This window comes from Polypterus senegalus, chromosome 7 (genome assembly GCF_016835505.1).
Source record: "Polypterus senegalus isolate Bchr_013 chromosome 7, ASM1683550v1, whole genome shotgun sequence".
NCBI classification, from domain to species: Eukaryota; Metazoa; Chordata; class Cladistia; order Polypteriformes; family Polypteridae; genus Polypterus; species Polypterus senegalus.
Window position 1 is genome coordinate 50231925 of NC_053160.1, and position 23437 is coordinate 50255361.

The 23437-nt window shown below is 34.9% G+C and overlaps 1 protein-coding gene across 2 annotated transcripts in view; it reads right to left on the bottom strand.

The window, feature by feature from the left end:
• The window catches only part of tmem8b (transmembrane protein 8B), a 667786-nt gene that overhangs the window by 12530 nt on the left and 631819 nt on the right, over positions 1 to 23437 (bottom strand). For both annotated transcript variants that reach the window (XM_039758605.1, XM_039758606.1), the window contains exons 9-10: positions 19084 to 19226; positions 7174 to 7352 (exon numbers count right to left, since the gene is read on the bottom strand). In XM_039758605.1, the coding sequence (XP_039614539.1) occupies positions 7174 to 7352; positions 19084 to 19226 (322 nt within the window). The remainder of the gene's footprint in view (positions 1 to 7173; positions 7353 to 19083; positions 19227 to 23437) is intronic.

Consider the following 23437-nt stretch of genomic DNA (forward strand, 5'->3'; position numbering starts at 1 on the left):
AAAATAAAAATATTCTTCTTGTGTAATTTTTAACACGTCACGTCACCATTTTGTAGTCTCATAATTTTTTATTAAGTTACTAGGATGTGTTTTTAAGGGCAGCCTCCCAGGAGGTTCCATGTTACTAAGTCACCATTGTAGAACCCATCACAGCACTTAGACAAATTGAAACCTTAAACAACCCTAAACCTATGCTCTTAGTGTATGGTTTTCTGATTGATTTATTGTTCATTCTTCATTCTGTTAATGACACCTAGCAATCCTTGTTTTGACTTCCGTCCCAGATTAGAGCTCTGTATTTTGGTAACAGTGTTTCTGAACGTGTAGGTATCAATTCTCATTGCAGTTTGTCAAAAGCACATTCATCTCCTAGTTGATTTCAACACTATTTGTAATGTAGTCACTCACAATCTATATTACCAAGTAGGCAAATCAGAGTTGCCAGATGGAACAAAAAGAAGCAGGTGGATCTACTTGTGACTGGCATAACAGAAGTGGAGAAAACACACAATCACAATATTGCAAAGTTGATGACAAAGCAAGGTCAAGCTCACAGCTGACAGTTTTAGTAGCCTGTCTCCAAGCACAACACACGGTGGTTCAAGATATCTTGAAATGCAATTCAAGATATTTTAAAATACATCTGTAGTCATTTTGAGATATCCAAAATGCAACTCAAGATCTCCCAAACTAACTTGCACATATTTTCTATTTTAAGATATTCTTGAAACTGGACAAGAAGCAATTTGAAGGTGTCTGGAAATATATTTGAATAATCTTAAAATGGTTTGGATATTATTTTGAGATATCTGGAGATATATTTAAGACATTTTAAATTATTTCAGATATCTTTATAATGGTTCACATTCCAGATATATAAAATACATTTTTACATATTTCTGTGGCGGATGGCCAGGGTCCATGCCCGGCCGGGACGCCCCTTTGTTATATGTTCAGGGGGAGCAACCATGGACTGTGCAATACCTTCCCCTGGACGCTAGATGGCTGCCTCTCTGGGTTGGAGCAGTGCCTCGGTTTCCTGCAGGGCTCCATGGGAATTGGAGTTGGGTGCAGCCCTATTGGGTCCCACAGGCGCCACCAGGGGGTGCGGCAGCTAGGACTCCTGAGCCCACATGGGCAGCGTATTCAGCACACCCGGAAGTGCAGTCAGAACTTGACAATCAACCACCTGGAGCACTTCTGGGTGGACTATAAAAGGGCCCAGCAACCACCACTCAATGGTCAGAGTTGGAAGGAGGAGGACGACGAAGCTTGACGGAGGAGTGGTGGTGAAAAATAAGAGTGTGTTGTGTTGGTGCTTTATTGGTCTGTTTTGGGACTATGTTGTGCCTGTGAGGGTCACAGGGAAGACGTGCCTCACAGGTGAAGAAAAATAAAAGTTTCTTTGTGTTATATGTGCCTCCGGTGTGAGTCTGTGTCGGGTCAGGTGCAAATATAGAGCCTTTTACAATCTCAAATTCTTTTCATGATATTTTAAAATAGATATCTATTCCAGTTCAGATTTCTTAAAATGTACTTAACAGATTTTGAATATTTTTTCAAGATGTCTCTAATATGTTTTAAGATATCTTTCAAAAAACATTAACCCATTTTAAGATACAGTAACTGAAAATATTTTTTTGTGATATCTACAATACAATTATAGATATCTCAAATATGCTTCCAGATGTTTCAAAATATCTTTCCTGTCCATTTTCAGATATCTGAAACACATTTTAGATTATCTCAAAATAACTTCCTTTTTATTTTGAGATATCTTACATATATTTCAAGATATCTAAAACTAGACAAGTCCCTTTAAAAGAATAGAACATTTTAAAGGAAACAATTTACCTTAAAATGCATGCAAAGTCATTTGATATATCTTGAACTGGACAGGCAGTTATTTTGAGATATCAGAAAATGTATTTGAAATATTACAAATTATATTGCAGATATCTTGAAAAGTAGAAGAAAATATTCTGAGAAACGATTTTCAGTTATCTCAGATGTGAACTGCTTTTTATAATTCCAGAAATACACTCTGAGATGGCTCTAAATGTTAATTTGGCTTGCCAAAGTCTATGGTCATGGCTTTAACACCATCTAGTTGTTACAGTGGGCAGAGATTTTTTTTAGTACATTTTCCGGGAGTTACAGTTAAAAGCCCATCCATATTAACTAAGCTGTTTTTTTTAATTCATTTTTGCCATTTTTATTCAAGGCAATGAATCCCATAAAGCATAGGAAGGATATTCCATAAGGCTTACTGCCTATTAGTAATGCTGAATGTGAAACCGTGAGTACACCATGAAAAATATACAAAATGAATGTTTATTCTTTTGAGGCATGTTTATGAGACTTTCAGTCTATCTTGTGCTATTATCATTTCTTTTTGTCCATTTATACTTGTTGCAGGTTAATTTGTGTCCTTCAAAAGGCCTTTAGCTCCCCAAATACAAAGCCACTTTAGCATAATTTAACTAAAATTCACTGAAGTGGTTGTAAGTAATACAGACTGCTCATGGTGAATGGGAGTGTGCGTAATTGTTCTTATTTTACTGAACACAACAAGGCTTTTATTTTTCTTATAAGAAAACATTTGTGGCTTCAAAAGAACAAGCATCATAGAGGTTAGAAAAAGAGGCCATAATTCCCTGAAGTTTTTGATTCAGTTCTGAAATAAGCTACTGATTTGCAGCCTGTGGTTTTGAGTAAATCACTTAATGTCCTTGTAGTACAGCTTTTGTGTGAAATGTGAAACTGCAATTGTACTATAAATGGCTCTACAGCAGCTTTTGAGACACAGTGTGCATCTAAGTCACTAGGCTATGCTTGCTAATAGATTGGGGTAATAGAAAAATATATAAAATACATGAAACTGGCTGAAGCAAACAAAAAAAAAACTACTATAATTTCTTCAAAATTAAAAAATACAAAAAATCAGACTACCCATTTTTGCCCTGCCCATCAAATTGTGTCTTTTCCAGTGGGTGTCTGCCAATTTGCTGCTGCACTGGGGATGCTTTCAATTTTTCAACTGATAGGCCTCAGGTAAATGGCCTGCCATCTGTTCCTCAGGTAAACGATTCATGAGCACCACATGATCTAAAGAAAGAAATGTGACTCATCAGACCAGGCCAAGTTCTTCCATTGCTCCATGGTCCAGTTTAGATGCTCACAAGCTCATTGTAGGCTTTTCAGCAGTGGAGAGGGGTCAGCGTAAGTTCTCTTACTGGACTGCAGGTTATGCAGCTCCATATAGAGCATTTTGTGCTGCACTGTGTGTTCTGACACCTTTCTCTCATAATGTTATTTAGCAATTTGTACTATAGCAGCTCTTTTAAGGGATCGGACCAGACAGGATAGTCTTCACTCCAAATGTACATCAGTGAGCCTTGGGCACCAATGACCCTGGTGCTTGTTCACCAGTTGTCCTTCCTTGGACCACTTTTGGTAGGTACTAGCAATTGCATACCAGGAACCCCCCACAAAACATGTCATTTGGAGATGCTCTAACCCAGTGGTCTAGCCATCATAATTTGGCCCTTCTCATAGTCGCACAGATCTTTATCCTTGTTCATTTTTCCTGCTTCCAACATGTCACCTTTAAGAACTGACTGTTCACTTGCTGCCCAACCTATGACAGGTGCCATTTTAACAGTATTATCAATGTTATTCACTTCATCTGTCAGTGTTTTTAATGTTGTGGCTAACTGGTGCATACAATTTATACACTTTTGTATGCAAAATAATTTACTGTTATTCCAAATCAGTTCATTCTGGCATCTACCAAGATTTTGCCTGAATTTTCTTCACCACTCATGACTCAAGCTCCCACCACGCAAACTCCCATCTGAAGCTACTACGCTGTGATCTTCCCAATTTGCATAATCACGTACAGTGACAGCTAGATTTTACAACACTCTTGCTATGACCACAAAGATATACAACAACCAAATAAATTCCATCATTCTATCATTTTCTGAGTTCACTTAATCCAGATGAAGGTCATAACGGGTCACAGCATATCTTGATAGAGTGAGGTGGCAGCACTTTACACTCCCACATTCTTTAATACTGGATCAAAATGAAGTCACAGATCAGGCAAAACTACATTTATTTGGGACGTGGGCAGAACACAAAACAACCTTTTCATAAAATGTAAGTACACATGAGGAGACTATGGATACCTCATGCAGATATCCATTGAGCCAGGATTTAAACATATAGTCTTCAAGAAATCTTTATTTTATACAGCAGCTTTCTATAGTAAATATCATAATCATAGTGCTTTATAAGTACATTGCATATAGATTACATTACATTACATTACATAGTGTAATATTTGATGTTTGTTACTTTACACCTAGAGTCCTGGTGGATCAAGCAACTTGCATAAGGTGAAAGTGAGCATAAAAACAACAGCATCACTTCATCAAAACATTCAAAACTCAACGTAGTACTAGGATGTTGTACCGTGTTAGCCATTATGAATGTAGAGAAAAGCCAAGCAAAATGACACCTTTTATTGGCTAAGTAAAAAGATTACAATGTGCAAACTTTCAAGGTAACTCAGGCCCCTTCTTGTTAAGTTTGCAGATGATACCAAGCTAGGTAGATTGGCAGATAATTGAGAACCCATTGAATCATTACAGAGGAACTTGAACAGGACACAGGCTTGGGTAAATTTGTGGCAGCTGAAATTTAATGTAAGTAAATGTAAGGTAAAAATGTTAGGTTTGAATAAACAATGGGAGGTCTGAGAATCAAAAGTATGCCTTATCAGAAAGATTTAGGAGTCATAGTAGACTAGACTGATTCCAGGGCTACAAGTGATGAATTATGAGGAAAGATTAAATAAGCTGAGCCTTTTCAGTTTAAACAAAAGAAGATTAAGAGGTGACATGGTTATAGTGTTTTAAATTAAGAAGGGAATTAGTGTAGTGGATCAAGACTGTTATTTTAAAATGAGTTCATCAAGAGCACAAGGACACAGTTGGAAACTTGTTAAGGGTAAATTTCACAAAAACATTAGGAAGTTTTTCTTTACACAGAAAACCATAGACACTTGGAATAAGCTACCAAGTAGTGGGGTAGACAGTGGGAGTTTAGGGACTTTGAAAACTTAACTTCATGTTTTTTCAGAAGAATTAGGTGGATAGGACCGGCAAGCTTTGTTGGGCTGAATGGCCTGGTCTTGTCTAGATTGTACTAATGTTATTTTGTTATTGATGAAGCAATATAAACCATTAATCCTAGGAAATTAACCTGTGACTACAAATTACATCCTTTCTCTTTGTGGCTCACAGCTGCAATTATTGCTGAAAACGTAACACCTTGTAATGGTTAGCCTCTGTTCATGTAACTTCAAAACATAAAAATTGTAAAATGTCAGATTTCAGTACTTATAGTCCAATTTCCAAATTGGCATGTCTAGATAAAAGTTTAGAGCCTTTAGTGAATATTAAGCTTAAATAATTTCATACAATATCCTTAATCATCTTTAATGTGGTTTCAGAGAAAAGCTTTCTACTATTACTGCAACCACTTTAGTTTTAAATGATCTTAATACTGATGTAAACAGAAACATGGTGTTGCTCTTTTTATTAATCTGTGAAAAGCATTTGATATAGCTGATCATTTCTTGCTTTTGAAAAGACTACAGTACATTGGCTTTCATCATAAAGTGTGTGAATGGTTTCAGAATTATCTTTTGGATAGGCAGCAATGCGTTACCACAGGGTGCACCAAATCTGAATACCTTCCAGTTACTAAAGATGTGCTAGAAGGTTCAGTTCTAGATCCAGACTTGTTCACAATCTATGATGATATTGTTTCATCAGTAACAGTCTGTAAGGTACTGTTTGTTACTGCTGTGCTAACTCTTTATTATCAGCTGTTAAAGATCTACAGTGTTCCTTTGAGGCTTTCTAAGCTGCATCTTATAATCATATGTTAGTTTTGATTGCTGAAAAAACAAAATTCACGTTGTTTGCAATATCTAATTATACTGATAATTATTATTTAAATACATTTACAGAATATAAGTATCTTGGCATTTGGCTTGATGAGAAATTTACATTTAAATTCCTTGTAAGTAATTTGATCAGCAAAAGCTGGTTTCCTGTAGAGAAAGGGAATAGCGGAGGAAACTTCCTTCTCAGTTGTAGATCATGTAGACGTATTATATAGGCATGCATCCATTACTGCCCTTAAGCCTCTGGAGTCAGTTCATCACTATGCCCTAAATTGCATTACAGGAGACAGTTATAATAATCACCATTTTATTCTGTATAGTAAAGTTAGATGGTTCAATCTGTATGTGAAATGAGATATATATTGGCCTTTGCTTATTTATAAAGCCATTATCGGTTGTTTGCCAACTTGCAGTACTCCTGTGCTGACTGTGACCAACGGACCTTATCAAACTCACTCCTTTGACAGGATTATGCTTCATGTCCTACAAGTTTTTACTGAATTTGGAAAGTCTGCTTCCACTACTGTGCATCAGCAACTTGGAATAATTAGGAAGATACTTTCAAACACAACTGTTTAGACTTCGACAATTTAATTTCAAATCGTTTTACCTTAGTCTGTAATTGCCTTAGCCGATTGTCTTAATATGTTATGTAGCTTTTATTAAATTTGTTGTTTTATTTTGTATATGTACTTGTTTATTTGTTATTACTTTATAATTTATTGTAATATTTAGGTGAAATACAAATTTGGGTTTCCCTAAATGTAAGTAAAGAGTTTGAATTAGAAAGCAAGTGTTATTAATTTATTAAAGAGGTTTATAAACACTGCGGTGGGCTGGCTCCGTGCCTGGGGTTTGTTTCCTGCCTTGCGCCCTGTGTTGGCTGGGATTGGCGCCTGCAGACCCCCGTGGCCCTGTAGTTAGGATATAGCGGGTTGGATTATGGATGGATGGATGGATGGATGAAGGTTTGTAAACACTGGTTTTAAAAATATATTGCTAAGCAGGCTTCAAAAGTGTTGTAATGATACAGCTGAACTCACCATACGGTATGAAAGCTTTGTATTCACTTTGAGCCTTATCATAAAACATGTTCATGTCGTAAAAGCACATTGAATCATTTCCAAAAAAACTGAACTCCTTATAAGAAATAGCCCATAATATTCCAGTAAGTAAATATTTGCTATACTCACTGTTGAAAAGAACATGGTAAAAATATAAACAGATGCTTCAAGGAGGTAATGATTCCGAATGGCAATGGCAACAGGAGGGACAAACATCAGGTTACTAAGACAGAGTAGGAGGGTAGACAAGAGCTGAAATCCATAGGAATATGCTGCTGAGTTGTCTGTACACCCCCAGCCATCCCATCCTAGAACAGAAAAGAGGAGAAAAGGCAATAATAAGGAAAAATGGCATTATTTATGGGTATTACTTGACAATAAATGTTAAACTAAATATTTGAGAAGTAATCCGTAAACAACACTCAGACATATTATTGCTGTAGGTTAAAATGTGAGGGATACAATGCTTGTGGTGTGTTTAAATGAGAAAAGCTGCAGTAATTCAATTCATGTTGCATTCTAATAGAAAATAAAATAAAAAGGAACAAGAACACCAAAATACCATCAAATACACATTTTGTTCAAATATTCTTGGCAGTTCTGAATTATAACAAGTGAAAAAAGTTGATATTTTTAATATGTTTTTCCTTTTTTGTTTGTGTGTCACTTCTGATAAATGGCATTTCAAATTTTCCTCCCATTATATTGCCAAGTTTTATATCATATTCTACAAAAACAAAACTATACTTCTGGGCCAGAATGTATGAGGTGTCATCAAAAAGTACGGTGAATGTTGATGCAGAGCACCATCGAAGAGCAATTCAGTGCAGGTTCTGACAACTTGTTTGATACTGTCAGTCGTTTGTGAGCCACTGTTCAGTTCAAGTGTGTTTTTTCAAGTTTGTCATTAATAATGGATATCGAGCAATGCAGTAACATGAAACTTTGTTTCAAATTGCAAAATGCTCAGGAAACCTATCAGATGTAAAATTGGTTTATGATGACACTGCACCAACAATTAAGACTGTTTACAATTGGTTTGATCGATTTAGAAATGAATCTGACTCAGTTGAAGATGACAAAAGATCAGGACATCCTTCAACATCAATAACCGAGGAAAATGTTGAATCGGACTTTATTATGACAATGCTCCTTGTCACACATTCCTTCTTGTACGACAATTTCTTTTGAATAAAAACATTACGCTATGTCCGCATCCACCTTAATTGCCAGATCTGGCACCGTGCAACTTCTGGCTGTTCCTTAAATTGAAAATGACCATGAAAGGTAAATGATTTCACTTTGAAGTCACAAAGATTTTAGTTTAAGAAAATGTGTCTTCTGCATTTCTGAAACATGCTTATGACAACAAAAGTAAACTGAAAATAGTACATTTTGTTAGAGATTCTTGGTACTATTTTCTTGAGATAACAATATGTTTCTTGCAGTGGACACCGAGGGTCGAGTTAAGACAACCCCCACCCCACACCAAGCTATATTCTACCCATTATCCTACTTTAGCTTCTGCAATTCTGTTTCTTTAGCGGTTATGTTCTGCCATGGCTTGTAATAACAGATGCACACTCAAATCATATAATTTTTTCCCTAACTGGTGGTGTCGTTTCGTTTGTGATGTTCTGCTCGTACATACCCTATGGACTGAGATTCACACGGGATAACAGTGCAGTGTAAAGAACACTTATGAGCTTCACTGTGCTTTGTACAAATAAGAATAAATCTGAACTGAACTGAACACTGTATTGTACTTTTAATAAAAGGCTTAGATGTTTGAAAGAGCCAAGCATCCTGCATTTCACACTTTCTATGTCATGTTGGCTGTACTCACAATAAAAAAAAATACTCAGAAAAAAAGTCAGAGTGCAAAACAAAGCAGACTGAAGTGCCACAGACTAATTATTGAATATTTTATGGCTTAATGAGTCACTCTTCCTTAAGATATGTTTTTTTTTCTGAGCACTCACGATAATGTCAATGGATGCCTCTGTTCCAATTTGTTTAAATATATGTGTGTGTTTGTTTGTGTGTGTGAGTGAATGTTACATAGAATCGTACTGCTGTAATACTGTTCAATTTTTATGTAATTTCTCAGGGTCTGTCTTTAATGAAGAGTGCTGGCTTTAAATACATTAAGTCAAATTTTGGTTTATTTTCATACTTTCTTTTTTCTTTATTAGTCCCTCCCAAGTGTGTTTTTTAACAAAATAAAATGTTTGTGAACTTTGGAAATTTAAATCTTAACCCAAACGGCCATTAAGAGCCACTTTTACTACTACATCTGTGTTTTACAAAATACAGCAATTTTCCATAAAGAACATTCTTTGTATTTATTATGGAGAGGTCAATAGTCTATAACTAGAAGAATCCAAGGGTTTGCCAAACTAATCTGTACATTATTGCCAAACTTATATTTTGCATAATTTATATACTTTTTTTTCCCTCTCTGTAGTGATTTGGTTTTATCAACAGCAATAGCACCAGTAAATGCAGTTAAAGATGTTAAATACAGAGTTTTTCAATTTCATGTTCAGAATATCTGTGTTTAAATACTGACATTTATTAACAACTTTGATAGTAATTATGGCAGACAACTGAATTTGCCATGTTGTTTATATAATTGCTAATTATTTTGTATAACAGTTGTATACTGTACATTTTAGTAAAGCAGTTTACATCCTCACAGCTCCAAACTTGAATCCTATGTTGTCTGAATGAAGTCAGCATATTCTCAATGTGTTCCATGCTGATCCTTGCCTTATACCTTAATCCGCTGGGGGAGGGCCCACCACTAAACTGGAGTAAGTGAGTTAAATGAACGGACAAACTCTTCAGAACAATAAGAATGTTTCTTTTTTTTTTGCCATTGCTTTTTATACAGTGTTCCACAATAATTTTAATTTTGCCATTTCTAAATTATGGAAACCAAATTAAAGGGAAATATTGGGTCCTGACAATACTTTTTAGCTTTTAAGGTTGATTTTTTTAGTTATTTATTTGTATTTCTTTTGTTTACCTGAAGTTTGTTTTCTCATCCACAAAATGACATAAAGACATTAAAAAGGGGAGATATACTGTATTTAAATTATTGAGAAGCAGTCCTTTAATAACTACTTCTAACACCAGGCAAATATTTATTATTCTTGACATATTATCCATACTGTGAAAACAGTGACTAGACCCTTAATACTTTGCTACTTATTAAAGTTTTTTTTTTCTTTTTTTTGTTAAAAAGCTGAATAGCCTCAGGGAGAAAATGATTTCTGGAATGGTTTATGGTGGTCTTTAAAGCAATTATCCTTCCTGATTTACTGAAGGTAAGCACTACATGAAATAATTGGCTGCCATCAACTGAGATAATTTCCAGTTTCTTCATTATTGCCCTCCAGCACATACATATTTTTACTGACTTGGGTTGAGAAAGTATGCTTTTTAAATTATGAGGACTGGGAGGTTTTATACCAAGTTTTACACCAAAGTCATGCTGTTCTGTTGTCAATCTAACCAACCTTAAAAACTTGCAACAAAAGCAAGAATTCTTTAAGACATTGATCAGGGATTATAGTTTGCCTTTACATAGAAGATATCTGTCAATCTTGGGCAGTGATGGGATGTCAACAGTGTTCTTTTATCCCTTCGCTTTGATGAGGTCACACATGTCACAAATTCTCAACAATTCCAGTAATCATCGCCTTGGAAATATCCAACACTTAGCTCTAAAATGACAGCACGCATAACAAAACAAAGATAAATCCATCCATCCATCAATTTTCCAACCCCCTGAATCCAAACACAGGGTCATGGGGGTCTGCTGGAGCCAATCCCAGCCAACACAGGGCACAAGACAGGAACCAATCCTGGACAGGGTGCCAACCCACCACAGGACACATACACACCCACACACCAAGCCCAATTTAGAATCGCCAATCCACCTAACCTGCATGTCTTTGGACTGTGGGAGGCACGGGGAGAACATGCAAACTCCACGCAGGGAAGCGAACCCAGGTCTCCTAACTGCGAGGCAGCAGAGCTACCACTGTGCCACCGTGCCACCCATAAATAAATCTATTTCTGGAATCCTTGAGTTTCAAAACCCCCAAAAGGATGTATAATTCTTCTATTGTTGCGCCATGGGAACAACAAGAAAAATAACAAAATCATAACAATATCATGTCATCCACATCAACACAAATCACTCAGATTACCTGTCTGGTGACTGTTTTTTTAAAAGGATGATTCATTGTTTTTTGTTTGTTTTTGTTTCTATTAATATTAACATAATATTAATATGTTAATGGTAACAATTTAGTTACCAATTGTTATTGCCTTTAATTGTTTATTTCAGCAGTATCTTGGTCAGAAAGGTGTTAAGTATTTATTTTATGATGTTTTTATTTTTTTCTGATGCTTTATTTCTTATTTTTTTGTTGTTGTTTTGATTTTTTATTGTTCTCTTTGCTTTGCGGTGGTCACTGACAGTTTAGGCCACAGACTTAGCAAGTTGACAGGCAGATAAGTTTGTACCTGTACCAACACAATTGCACTATAAAAGTACAAAGTGAAGTGCCCCAACTGAATAATTAAAGAAAAGATTTTGGAAGAGGCCAGAACAGAAATATCCACCATGAAATATCCACCATAAACAAAGTGCAAAGAAAATCTGAATTGCATTTTGTTTTTTGGCTTCAGTTCTGGTTCCACCCTAATAACGTGAACAAAGATACATAAAGAAAGATATCGAATGAACTCCATCATATCCATCCAGCTAACATCCCCTGCTACTTTCTAACCAACTATTAGGCAAAAGACTTTTAAAACAATGGCTACTAGCAAAATACATTTGTTCAATGAAAATCCAGCCTGTTCCAAGAAACATTTTACCTGGCCTGAAAGTGTTAATGAAGTGGCTCATACTGTGAATAAACTGAATCAGGCAGCAGGAGGCCCATGTCTATGGAGAAAATTAATGCTAACTATTATGGTGTGACTTCCTAGATGTATTTAGTCACTATTTCCAGGTTGTCTCCTCAAACTATGATAGGTGATCGGATTTCTGTCTATGAACATCAAGTATCCTTCCTTCACTTGCTTATTTTTGCAATTACTAACTATACAGTCCATTTGATTCAGGCAATGGCTTCTAGATATGTGTCCTATTGCCATAGTGCCGACTGTGTATATATGATGTATTTTGTAGCTATTTTCTGAATTTAAAATAAAAAAAAATCAAACACATAATGTGCTCTATTGAATACTATTTGTATTGCTCAATTTATAATACAAGGAGTCAAGTAATGCTGAAAGAAAAATGCAGAGATAATATCTTAAGATAGGAAGCTTATCAAGATAAGAGTAGTTATGTTCTGTATGACACATCTTCTACACTTCTGTTTTCCCAGTAAGCATATTGGTGATTATTTTGAAAGAATGTATCTGAGTTATTAAGATGTTCTTCAGAAAATGTTAAAAAGCAGCTTACTGGTGTGGTGTTGAAAGCTGCTGGCCTATAGTCATTCAGACTGCTTATCTCAGTAACCTTGGAAACTGGGGTAGTGATTGACTATTTAAGTCATTCCTTTGCTTTTATCTATAAAAACTTGTATTATAATTGTGTCGGCTGTCCCTTACGAATTAACATGTCATTAAAGCTGTTAAAATGTTTTCCACATCATTCTAGTTATACATTTTAGAGTACTAAACCTTGCAAATTGGATTCTATTAATCACATCTACATATTTTACTTTGACTCCAGAGAATGTTATATTTACAGCAGGATTTTATTCAGTATCATTTACTTGTTTTGTGATGTGAAATGTTATATATGGCTTAGACACTAAATAGACAGCTGTGCAATGTAAGGATTATTGTCAACAGTATATTACATAATGTCCTCATGGGTGAAATTAAATGTAATTCCTTCATAACTGATTAGGACCAAAAACAAGAACTATCATGCTCTGAATCCTTTCAGCATGTATAATTCATGCAAGAAATGTTATAGTGATAAATAAATGAAGAGTTTCATCACAAAGTGAAATATATTCATTTTACTCAAATTGAGAAAAATAACCTTTTTTGTTGTGAACAAATGGACCAAACTTACAGCACAATACACACAAATTCACAACCTGCTCTTGTTCAGCTGTTATTTAGGTAGAGAGTTGTTCGTTATTCCCCATTCAGAAATGTATTTTTCAAAAGAAGCACTTTAAATAAATAGATAGAGAAAGTAAAGGTAAATAAATACACACAGATGCACACACTCGCTATTTGTCTGAACACATACCAGAATGACTAAAAAGGAAGAAAATTAAAAAGAAAGAAAAATGGCGATAACTGGAGAATTAAGGACTTTAAAGACTGTAGCAAGTCTTTCACAGTGATTTCAATACAAGGTCACTATTAAATGCATGTGTATACAGTATATGTCTTTCACTATATAGTGTAGGCATTTCAATATACTGTATAGTGTATGTGTTTCAGTAAAGAATGTATACATTCTTAATAACAAATTATGTCCTAAATGCCTCCACAGAAAGATGTATAAGCCTAACAGAACACATGGATAATAAGCCTTGTAGCAGGAGCAAAACCAAACCACTGCACTATTATAAACAAACACTGCTGGCAATGGGCAGATTACAATAATGAACAATCGAGAGAGGGAGACAAAGAGCGTGAGTGTTGCTTTTACGTTTGTTTAAGTGTGTTTTCATTTTGTTTGTTGGTGGTCTCTTCCATAATTAAACTATGACTATTTTAAAACTATTGCACTATTCTGTGCCTACATTGTTCATTTTATTTGTTTTTTTAAGTTTTTGCCTAAAAACTGATTTTTAATTTTTCAAAATGGTTGCAATATTATAATATCATGAAATATGGTCTCATGGCACCTCGGGTGAGGGCATCATGGTGATCAGTTTTCTCTATATATAACAACAATCTTTATAATTATTACTACCAACATAATAATAAGCTATATGGCAACAACTCTAGGGGAAATAGGAAATTAAGACCAAAAGATGTCTCACTCCCAGTTAAGACTATAAAATGACATCAAAAACTCAGAATCAGTGTCTCCATGATGGGACAGTTAACTTCGTAAGCTGGAATGTTAAAGGCCTGAATCACGAATTAAAGAGAAAGAAAGTACTCTCTCATCTAACAGGTCTAAATGCTAAAATAGTATTTTTACAGGAAACCCACTTACTAAGCAAGGATCAGTTCCGGCTGAAAAAAGAATGGACTGGTCAAATGTTCCATTCAGTTTTACAAAGAAAACTAGAGGTGTGGGAATTCTCATACATAGAACAGTACCATTTGTAGCATCAGATGTAGTACTGGATCCTGAAGGGAGATATGTAATGGTCATGGGAGATTTATCTAACTGTAAAATTATTTTGATAAATGTTTATGCACCTAATGTTGATGATAAGGAATTTATACAAAATTTATTTGCATCCATTCCCAATCTGAACACTCATAAAGTTATAATGGCTGGGGACTTTAATTGTGTTTTAAATCCACTTTTATTTAGGACTTCCTCCACAGGGGGAACAGTATCTAACACTGCAAAGATAATTACAAAGTTTATAACTGATCACTGGAGGTTTTTAAACCCAAATTCAAGAACATATTCTTTCTACTCACCACTACATCATTGCTACTCAAGGATTGATTACTTCTTTATAGACAATAACTTCTTGCCTAAGATTAAATCTTGCAAATACGATGCTATTGTTATTTCTGACCATGCACCTATGATCTTGGAGTTAAAATTACTAAGCCCCACACACTCACCACGCAGATGGCGCCTCAACCCGCTTCTATTAGCTGACGAGAATTGTACCAGAATTTATATCCAAACAAATCAAATTCTTTCTAGAGACAAATACATCCCCCGAGATCTCTGCAGGAATTCTCTGGGAAACTCTTAAGGCCTTCTTAAGAGGACAGATTATCTCATATCTTTCCCACAGAAATAAATCCGAAGCCAAGAAAGTAGCAGAGATAAAAAGCGAAATTACTAAAATAGATGAAGAACACGCCAGACTACCAAGTGAGACTCTACATAGGAGGAGGCAGGCTCTGCATTCAGAATTAAACCTCTTGACAACTAAAGAAACTGAACAACTAATTTACAAATCCAGACATCATTACTATGAACATGGAGAAAGCTAATAAGCTTTTAGCTCAACAAATTCACAAGCAAGAAGTGCGCAATGCAATCTCGGTAATTACTAACACGAATGGAGATAAAATCATCGAACACAAAAATATAATGCACACTTTCAGAGACTACTATAAATCCCTATATACTACTGAGTTTAAAGAAGACAATACACAATCTAATGCATTTCTGGATACATTATAGATACCACAAATAGACGCTATTAGTGTGGAGGAACTTGATAAACCTCTGGCGTTATCAGAATTACTAGATGCTATAAAGTCACTCCAAGGCGGAAAAGCAGCAGGCCCTGATGGCTACCCTGCAGAGTTTTACAAGAAATTCTCCGCTCAGCTAGCTCCCCTCCTATTAGCAACATTTACAGAAGCCAGAGATAACCAATCTCTCCCGCAAACCTTTCGCCAAGCACTAATCACTGTCTTTCCAAAACAAAATAAGGACTTATTACAATGTGCATCATACAGACCAATTAGGGGTGGGGATCGATCTGTTCTTAACTCAATTTATCTTTTTGTAAAATCTTGATTGCTTTGTATGGATTGTAATAAAATTAATAAAAATAAAAAAAAACAAAAAAACATATAACGACTGATATAATGGTAAAATCGTTTTTAATTCAGTTTATCAAACCTTTGAAGTACTTTTTCTTTTTCCATTTTGCACATCTTTTTCTTTTTGCTCCTTGCTTTTATTTTGAGTTTTGTATCACTCTGCTTTGTCTTTTCTTTTCCACTATGATACCTTTACTAGCTGCTTAGGAGATAGTTAGTTAGTTTTAGGCAGTTAAGTTTTCAAGTAAGGAGCTCCAAGTAGTTAATATGTTTATTTGTCACTGCTAAAATCCAAGAAAACTCAACAGCATGTTCTATATAATTTTTCATATGCCCAATGTCCATTTTACTTATCTGCTATACACTTGACCATCAAGTTCCTGTAATTGAAAATCCATAAATATTCATTTAGCTTCATTCATTCAGTCTTGTAAAATTATTTTCTGGACTTCACCGAAGAAATAAGCTTCTAGTTGCTCCTTGTTGCATCAAAATGAACAATTTTGTTCTTACTTTGTAACACTTAATATTTTATACAGATCTTGTTGCCTTTACTTACTCAATTTACTCTTTCGTTGGGTTAGGTTAATGTTTAGGTACACTTATTATTACAGAGGTAAATGTGTTTGTAGTAGGATGTTCAAACATTGTTCCAGAGATATGACCAGAACACACAGACATAGGATTCCAAAAGAGACGGACGCTGAATGCTGACAGCACGTTGTAATCATTTAGTGTTACTTAAAGCCCTATAGAATTCAATCGTTTACAACACTCTGAATTAACTAGTCCGCAAATCTATTGCTTTTTGATTCTTTGGATTGTAAATATGCAGTATAATGTCAGCATTTGATACTTTTGAAGCAAAGGATGGCTGCTGTCTGACAAAAGAAATCTGGCCTACTTTCTGTTCTGGTTATAACAACACATGAGTGAAACAGGAGTGATGCAGACCAACAATTTTACTAATATTTTTAAAATGTAGCTGAGACAGTTTTTGCTCTTGGTACTAAGATAGCAGAGCCAAGATATAAAATAATGACAATAGATTTAATGCAATTATAAAACAATGAATTTTAGTTTTGTGTAATTTTAAAATAGTATAATATTTGACCCTTCTTTCTTGTTTAATGGTGCATTCAAATCCAAGTTCAATCTGCTATCAGTGATTGCCCCAAAATATGTATTGTTCTCCACTATTTTCACAGTGTATAGGGAGGGAACATGTAATAGTTAAGTAGATCTTTCTGTGAAATATACCTGCAAATTGAACAATCATTCTACTTAACAAAACCATCAAAAATAGTTCAATGACTGTTTTATTAATCTTGTAAAGTATTTTAAGATAAGCTTGTCTTGTGAACTTTGGCAGTCATTTATATATAGAATAAACATAATAGTAGAACAAGTGCAGTTTTAAGGTGAACCAGTAAATGAAGGCAGCTCATCAGAGAAGCATCCATCCAACAACACTCTGTGTTCTATTAGTTAACAAATCTGGGATGCAGCCAAACAAGTCTAAAAAGAATTTATCAGTAAATGGGAATATGGATGACATTAAAGGCAGATGAAGAATCAAGAACTAGCAATCTGATATATGCCTTGTAATTTGAATAATGTTTGATTTAATTTTATGAACTGTGTCCATCAATCCATCCATTTTCTTAGCCCACTTATACAGGACAGAGCAGCAGTCTAAGACAAAATCTTACAGGAAAGCCTTTGGCACACACAGACATCCATTGTTATAGGATATTACAGTAGGTACCTAAGAAGAAAGATCTGGATTTAAGCAGGACATCAGTTTACAAATCAAACCAGAAATGGGCAGAAAGCCACAACCAAGTTTATAAAAACTGAATTAAATCCAATGTTGTGCATACACAGGATTTGCAACTCTGGAAAGTAAATTTTTATATGAACATTTACTTTAAAAATATAAGTATATTAGTTGAAGACATTAACAGAAACACCTCAAGTTACACATTTGCTCACTATCTAGGTTTACTGTATTTGCATAAATTTGACAATATTTATGAAACACACAAAACATGGAATATGCCAACCTAGATCAATCAAATGTAAATAAATTCAGAAAAACAAAAACATGTTTTCATGTGTATGTGTTGGAAACTCGTGAAACTGAGTTACAGACCCATATAATGTAAGTGAAGATATAAAACAGCAATTAGCAAATTTGATGGTATTATTTCCTCAGAGTTCTTTAATTAAGCAATTCTGCAATGCATGAAATCTCATAAAAAGTCAAGTGACAGTAATTTTACAGGATTTTTCAGTCAGATATGCTCTTGTCAACAATTCTTTTTGTACACATTGAAGTCAGCTGTGGCTTAAAATATAAATTAGTTTAACATGACAAGATCTGCATGCTATGGCCTATCCTAAGCGGCTGCCCTAGAGCACTTATCAAAGGTTGATACTGACCAGAGGCATGACCTGGTCCTTCGGACAATTGCTGATACCATCTGCTGTACCCTCAATATTTGCAGAAAAACAAGGCTGGTTAAGGATACCATCTGTTTTGTTAAAGAGTATGGAAGGCCAGCAATAGAACATCAGAAAGCAACTGGGTTACTTTTCCCTGTGCAGGACTGGAAGCTAAAAGTTGATCTGAAAAAACAGCTTCAGTTTCTTCCCCATATCAGACTACATTTCAGCCCGCTAATGTTTTGTGCTCTGACTCATTGACGCACTCAACTATGCTTGAGTTTACTATGGTATGGGAAGAATGCACAGAGGAGGCCTATAAGCAGAAAAGTGTAAAATATGAAGGTCTGAAAAACAGCTGCCAGGAAAGAGTCTGGAGAGCCAAATGTTGGCCCATGGAGGTCAGATGTCATGGTTTTGCAGGCCAGTCAATCTGCCAAGTCATTCACGGCATTTGAAATCAAAGAGACAGAAGAAGAACCATTTCTATCATGACAGACCTAGCTAATTAAGCACAAAGATGGCTATGGCTAAAGAAGGTAGGTCCATGGGTTGCTGCTAGGGCACAGGTTGTGGTTTTATCAATCCTGGTTGGACACTTGGGCAAGGGTGTGTGATGTTTGAAAGACTTGAAACACCAGATGACTCCAGGTAACATCACTGATGATATGCCCTAGCTCAGCATCATGTAGATGTTTCTCTGAAAATATACAGGATAATTACTGAACTAGCCATTTATATAATCTAACAAAGGTTCTCTCTGTTTCAAAATACTGTTAAAAACAGATGTAAAAACAATGACTACCGAAGTATGCAATGTGAATCTTTCCTTACCTGCTTTGCACTCACAGGCTGCATACAGGAAGTTATTAGTGCGAAGGAGTTTACACTGTCCATATGTACCACAGTCATTGATGCAGGGTGTGAGATACGACCTCAGGTACACTTCAGCAGTTACATTAGTGCATACACCGAACCTAAAACAAAAAAAAAGAACAAAATGCAATTTGAAATGGGACAGTCTCATTATAAGCTCTAACTATAAATTTAGAACTTGATAAATCCCAATTTATCTGTTTCATTTTAATATAACAACAGAGGAATTTACTTTACATACAAAGTACACCAGTTGGTGCCAATTCTGCATGTTTGTTTTAACGATGAAGTGCTAAAAGCCTCAGCGCTGCAATGTATTTTTGAAAGCGGAGAAAATCTATTTTATTTTGGAATCAAATCGATAGAGTGTGAAGGTGTGTTAATGTGATTATGTCAAACTGTTTGCACTGACTTAGGAAAAAAATATAGCTGTGTATATTTCTTCTTAACAAACTATTGCATATATGTAAAGAGGAGAAAAACCAAGAGTGTAATAATAGGAATAAGAAACATTATTCAGCCTAACTGAACTTAATGATGTTAATGATCTGCAGTTATGTCCACAAATATATTTCTACAAATACTACAAATGTATTTTTACCAGTGTTTCTAATATTTTTGGTTGTGTTTTGCAAGGATGAAACAAGCAAAATTATTTAAATTTCCTTGACGTTTACCCTGAGCCTCTCTTGCTCTGAAAACTCAATGTAAAAGCAGTTAAGCCTGGAGGACTCTTTGGCTAAATTGTTTTGTATTCTATGCTTTTGCCACTCTATGGTAACTCATCAATATTCATGAGTGAAATTGCATCCTTCAACCAAAACATAAAATGGTATGTAAAGGAATAGCTGTAAAGGCAGTTTTAAAACAAACTGAAAATAAGCCATACTTGAATCACGTGATAGTGCTGACAATGCAAATTGGTCATCAGATATTGACACAGATAGTGAAACTGATCAATACGACACTGTATGATCGAACTGCTACGATATACCTAATGACTTAATTTACATAAAGCTGCAGTGGGATGCAGTACCTACATGGCAAAAAGGGTAAATTATTCCAATCATGTGGATGAACAAGGAAAATGTTAGTCCCCTTAACACTGTTCACAATGGAATATCTGCCAATATGTGTGTCAGTGGAAATGTGGAAGTCGCTAAGCCTGAAATAACACAATGGGCAGCGTCCTGAATGCACATCAGGCACTGACATTTTACCCTTATCTGCAAGCAACAGAAATAAAATTCTTTTATTTTATTTTAATAAAGTTAATTCTTTTTTTTGTAAAAACTTGATTGCTATGTATTGATTGTAATAAAATTAATAAATAAAATAAAAAAAAAAGAGAGAAATAAAATTTATAAGAAAAGAATGGAAAGAAACACACTTCTACTGTCCCGATTGCAATGTTGGGCTGGGTGTTGGTGACTGGTTCCTAGCATATCACACAAAGGACACATGCTAAATTTGCATCAGTATAGCAGTGGACATTAGACATACTTTTATTTATGTTGACATTTTCTTGTTGAAAAAAAATCAACATTTTTGCCTTATAATGCTAAGGAGGCTACAGGAATGATAGGGGGAAGAGACAGAGACAAAGTGTCAAAGCCATATTCGAAGGCTGAGATATGAAAATAATTTGCCGCTTTTACCTGGGAAATAACTGAACAAAATTAATCACACATGTGCTCTTTTAACAAGTTTAACCAATCTCAGATACCAGGAAGTTCCTGCAGCTGACCTTTTCAGTTATCATCATGCCTAACAATACAATGGTAACAGACAACAAAAAGACAACATCCATGAATAAAACAAACTGATAAAGAAATGGCTGAAAAATAATTTAACTACTGTACATCATTTTTTGATCAAAACATAATATTTAAATTGAAATCTACATGCCTTAAAACCCCGAAGAATATGAAAAAAATCAAAAAACAGAACACTAAGGTCAGGCAAAAATTAAAAACAAAACCACTTCATAACAGTTTGACTGTGTTGTTTCTAGTATTACATGCATCCTGTGGTTTTTGATGAGCTTTTATTTTTTTTTATTTCACTACAAATGATTAGTACCCTAAATTATTGTCCTATTAAATGCTCAGGCTAATAACTGTATTTTAATAATTTTAGAATTTCCAAATTTTGACTTATTTATTTGATCCTAAATGAAGAGCTTTAAACACACAGTATTTATACTCTTAATCAATTCTCTTATTTTACTGAATAAAAATCCTTTGCTGAAATTTATTTATCAAAATATGTTTTTTTCTTTGATTGTGAAAATGTAAGTCAGAAAAGGGAAACTTAGGAATTAATTCAAGGACATATGCTGTTTATATAACTCCCACTCTCTGACATGGTGTAAGTAAGATATAAGATACCTTTAGTGTCACTGTACAATACAATGAGATATCGTTTGGAACTTGCCTATAAATACCTTAGATAAAGGTATATAAGAATACACATTAAATAACAAGAAGCACAAATGTAAAAGTTCACATTAAATTAGGAGAAGCACAGTTACAATAAACAGTTCCAAATATACACTGAGTAAAAGTAAAGATAAATATGTAGTACAAGTAAAGGCAAATATGTTAGCATAAATAATAAATGAACTCACAGTGAGGATTACAGTCAGTGTAATGATCATGAGTTCCACATGGTTCATGTATAAGTGTGTGGTTGAAGCAGAATTTTAGTTCAGTTCAATCAGTCGTGGTTTTGTATAGGAAGGGGCAGTGCGTTTAACAGGCTCATTGCTTTGGGGTAAAAGCTGTTCTTCAGCCTGGTAGTGTAGGTATGCAGGGCTCTGAAGTGCCTGCCAGAGGGCAGAGGACTAAAAATGATGTGGTCGGGTGGGGGTTGGATCTTTACAAATGTTCTTTGCTTTACTTCTGCAGTAGGTAGTGAAGATATCCTCTAGTGATGGTAGCTAAGTGCCAGTAATTCCCTCAGCCATTTTGATGATATTCTGGAGGTCCTTCTTGCTTTCAAAAGTGCATCCAGAGTATGAAGTAGTTATGTAAGTAGAGGCATAGGTTTTCTTGTGTCACCCCTTTACCTGCTATGAATATTCCTTTAATTTTGTGTGTGCATGTGCGTTACATTTCATGCTGACCGGGATTTATGTAGTGGAAGAACATGAAAGTTGGCGTACGCACTGATTTATGAATCTGGATGTTTTTTGTGAGTACGCACATTTCTGTTTTTGTCCATATGTCATGTTTTAATGTGAATTCTGTGAACGGCATTATACATGAGACCCCAGGTAATTATAGAATCGTCCTGTGTGGGAGCAAACATTGGCTCGGCTTGGAGTGGCACACTGTTTAGAGTCCACAGTTAGTTCCTACCATGCAAGTCAGTCCTGCTGAGAATGCCAATGGTTCACCACAATCCTGAATTGGATCAAGAAGTTCTGAGAATGTATTATGTTAGCTTATTTTTAAGCACCACTAAAATTCTAAAAAATCTGGTTAAACCTAAATTTTATTACTTCATGATTTTTTTGTTGTGTGTTTTTTGTTAGCTTCAGAAACTACTCTTTTCCATGACAGTCCATAAAATGTCAAATCCTGCACTAATAATTTCTGCTCTGTAATCTTATATTAATATATTCCCAAAAGAACCAAGTGCATTTATATGATATTGTTACTGAATTACTTATTTATTAACTTACAAGAAAAATAATCCTGCACTTATAAGTAAATGTAAATTAAAATGTTAAAGTTATTTCCAGTAACAAATACTGAAGAAGAATGAATACTGAAATTACTCACAGAAATTGTATTAAAGCAGATTCAAGCATAATATTGCACTCCAGTGTAAACCTATAAATTGAATTGCCATCATCTGCTTAAGCTGTGAGAGGCAGTCCAAAAGGTGTATCACTGTAACAGTTCACATTGATTTTCTTTCTGAGAGGAATGCAGGGGAATTTTATTATTGCATAATCTATATTTGTTCACTTTGTACGCACAGAATTTTCTTCATATGTATGTCATTTTATTCAAACCAAACTGTAGAATTTTCTCAGTTTTCAGATGAACAATGTTTGAGGAAGATGAATCTCTCCATGCATTATCTTGTTGAATCTTTCCAGCAATTTCATTACTGTGAAATATAATATAGGGTATAACTTTTTAATTTCTTTTTCTATCATTTTTTTATCATCAATATAGTGTATACATACAGTATATAGTAACAATGATTTATATATACCAATACACTCACCATGTATCTAAAAAATGGACTGATGGAATTTTGGCTTTAAAGGCACAACATTTTTGAGTGATTATGCCCC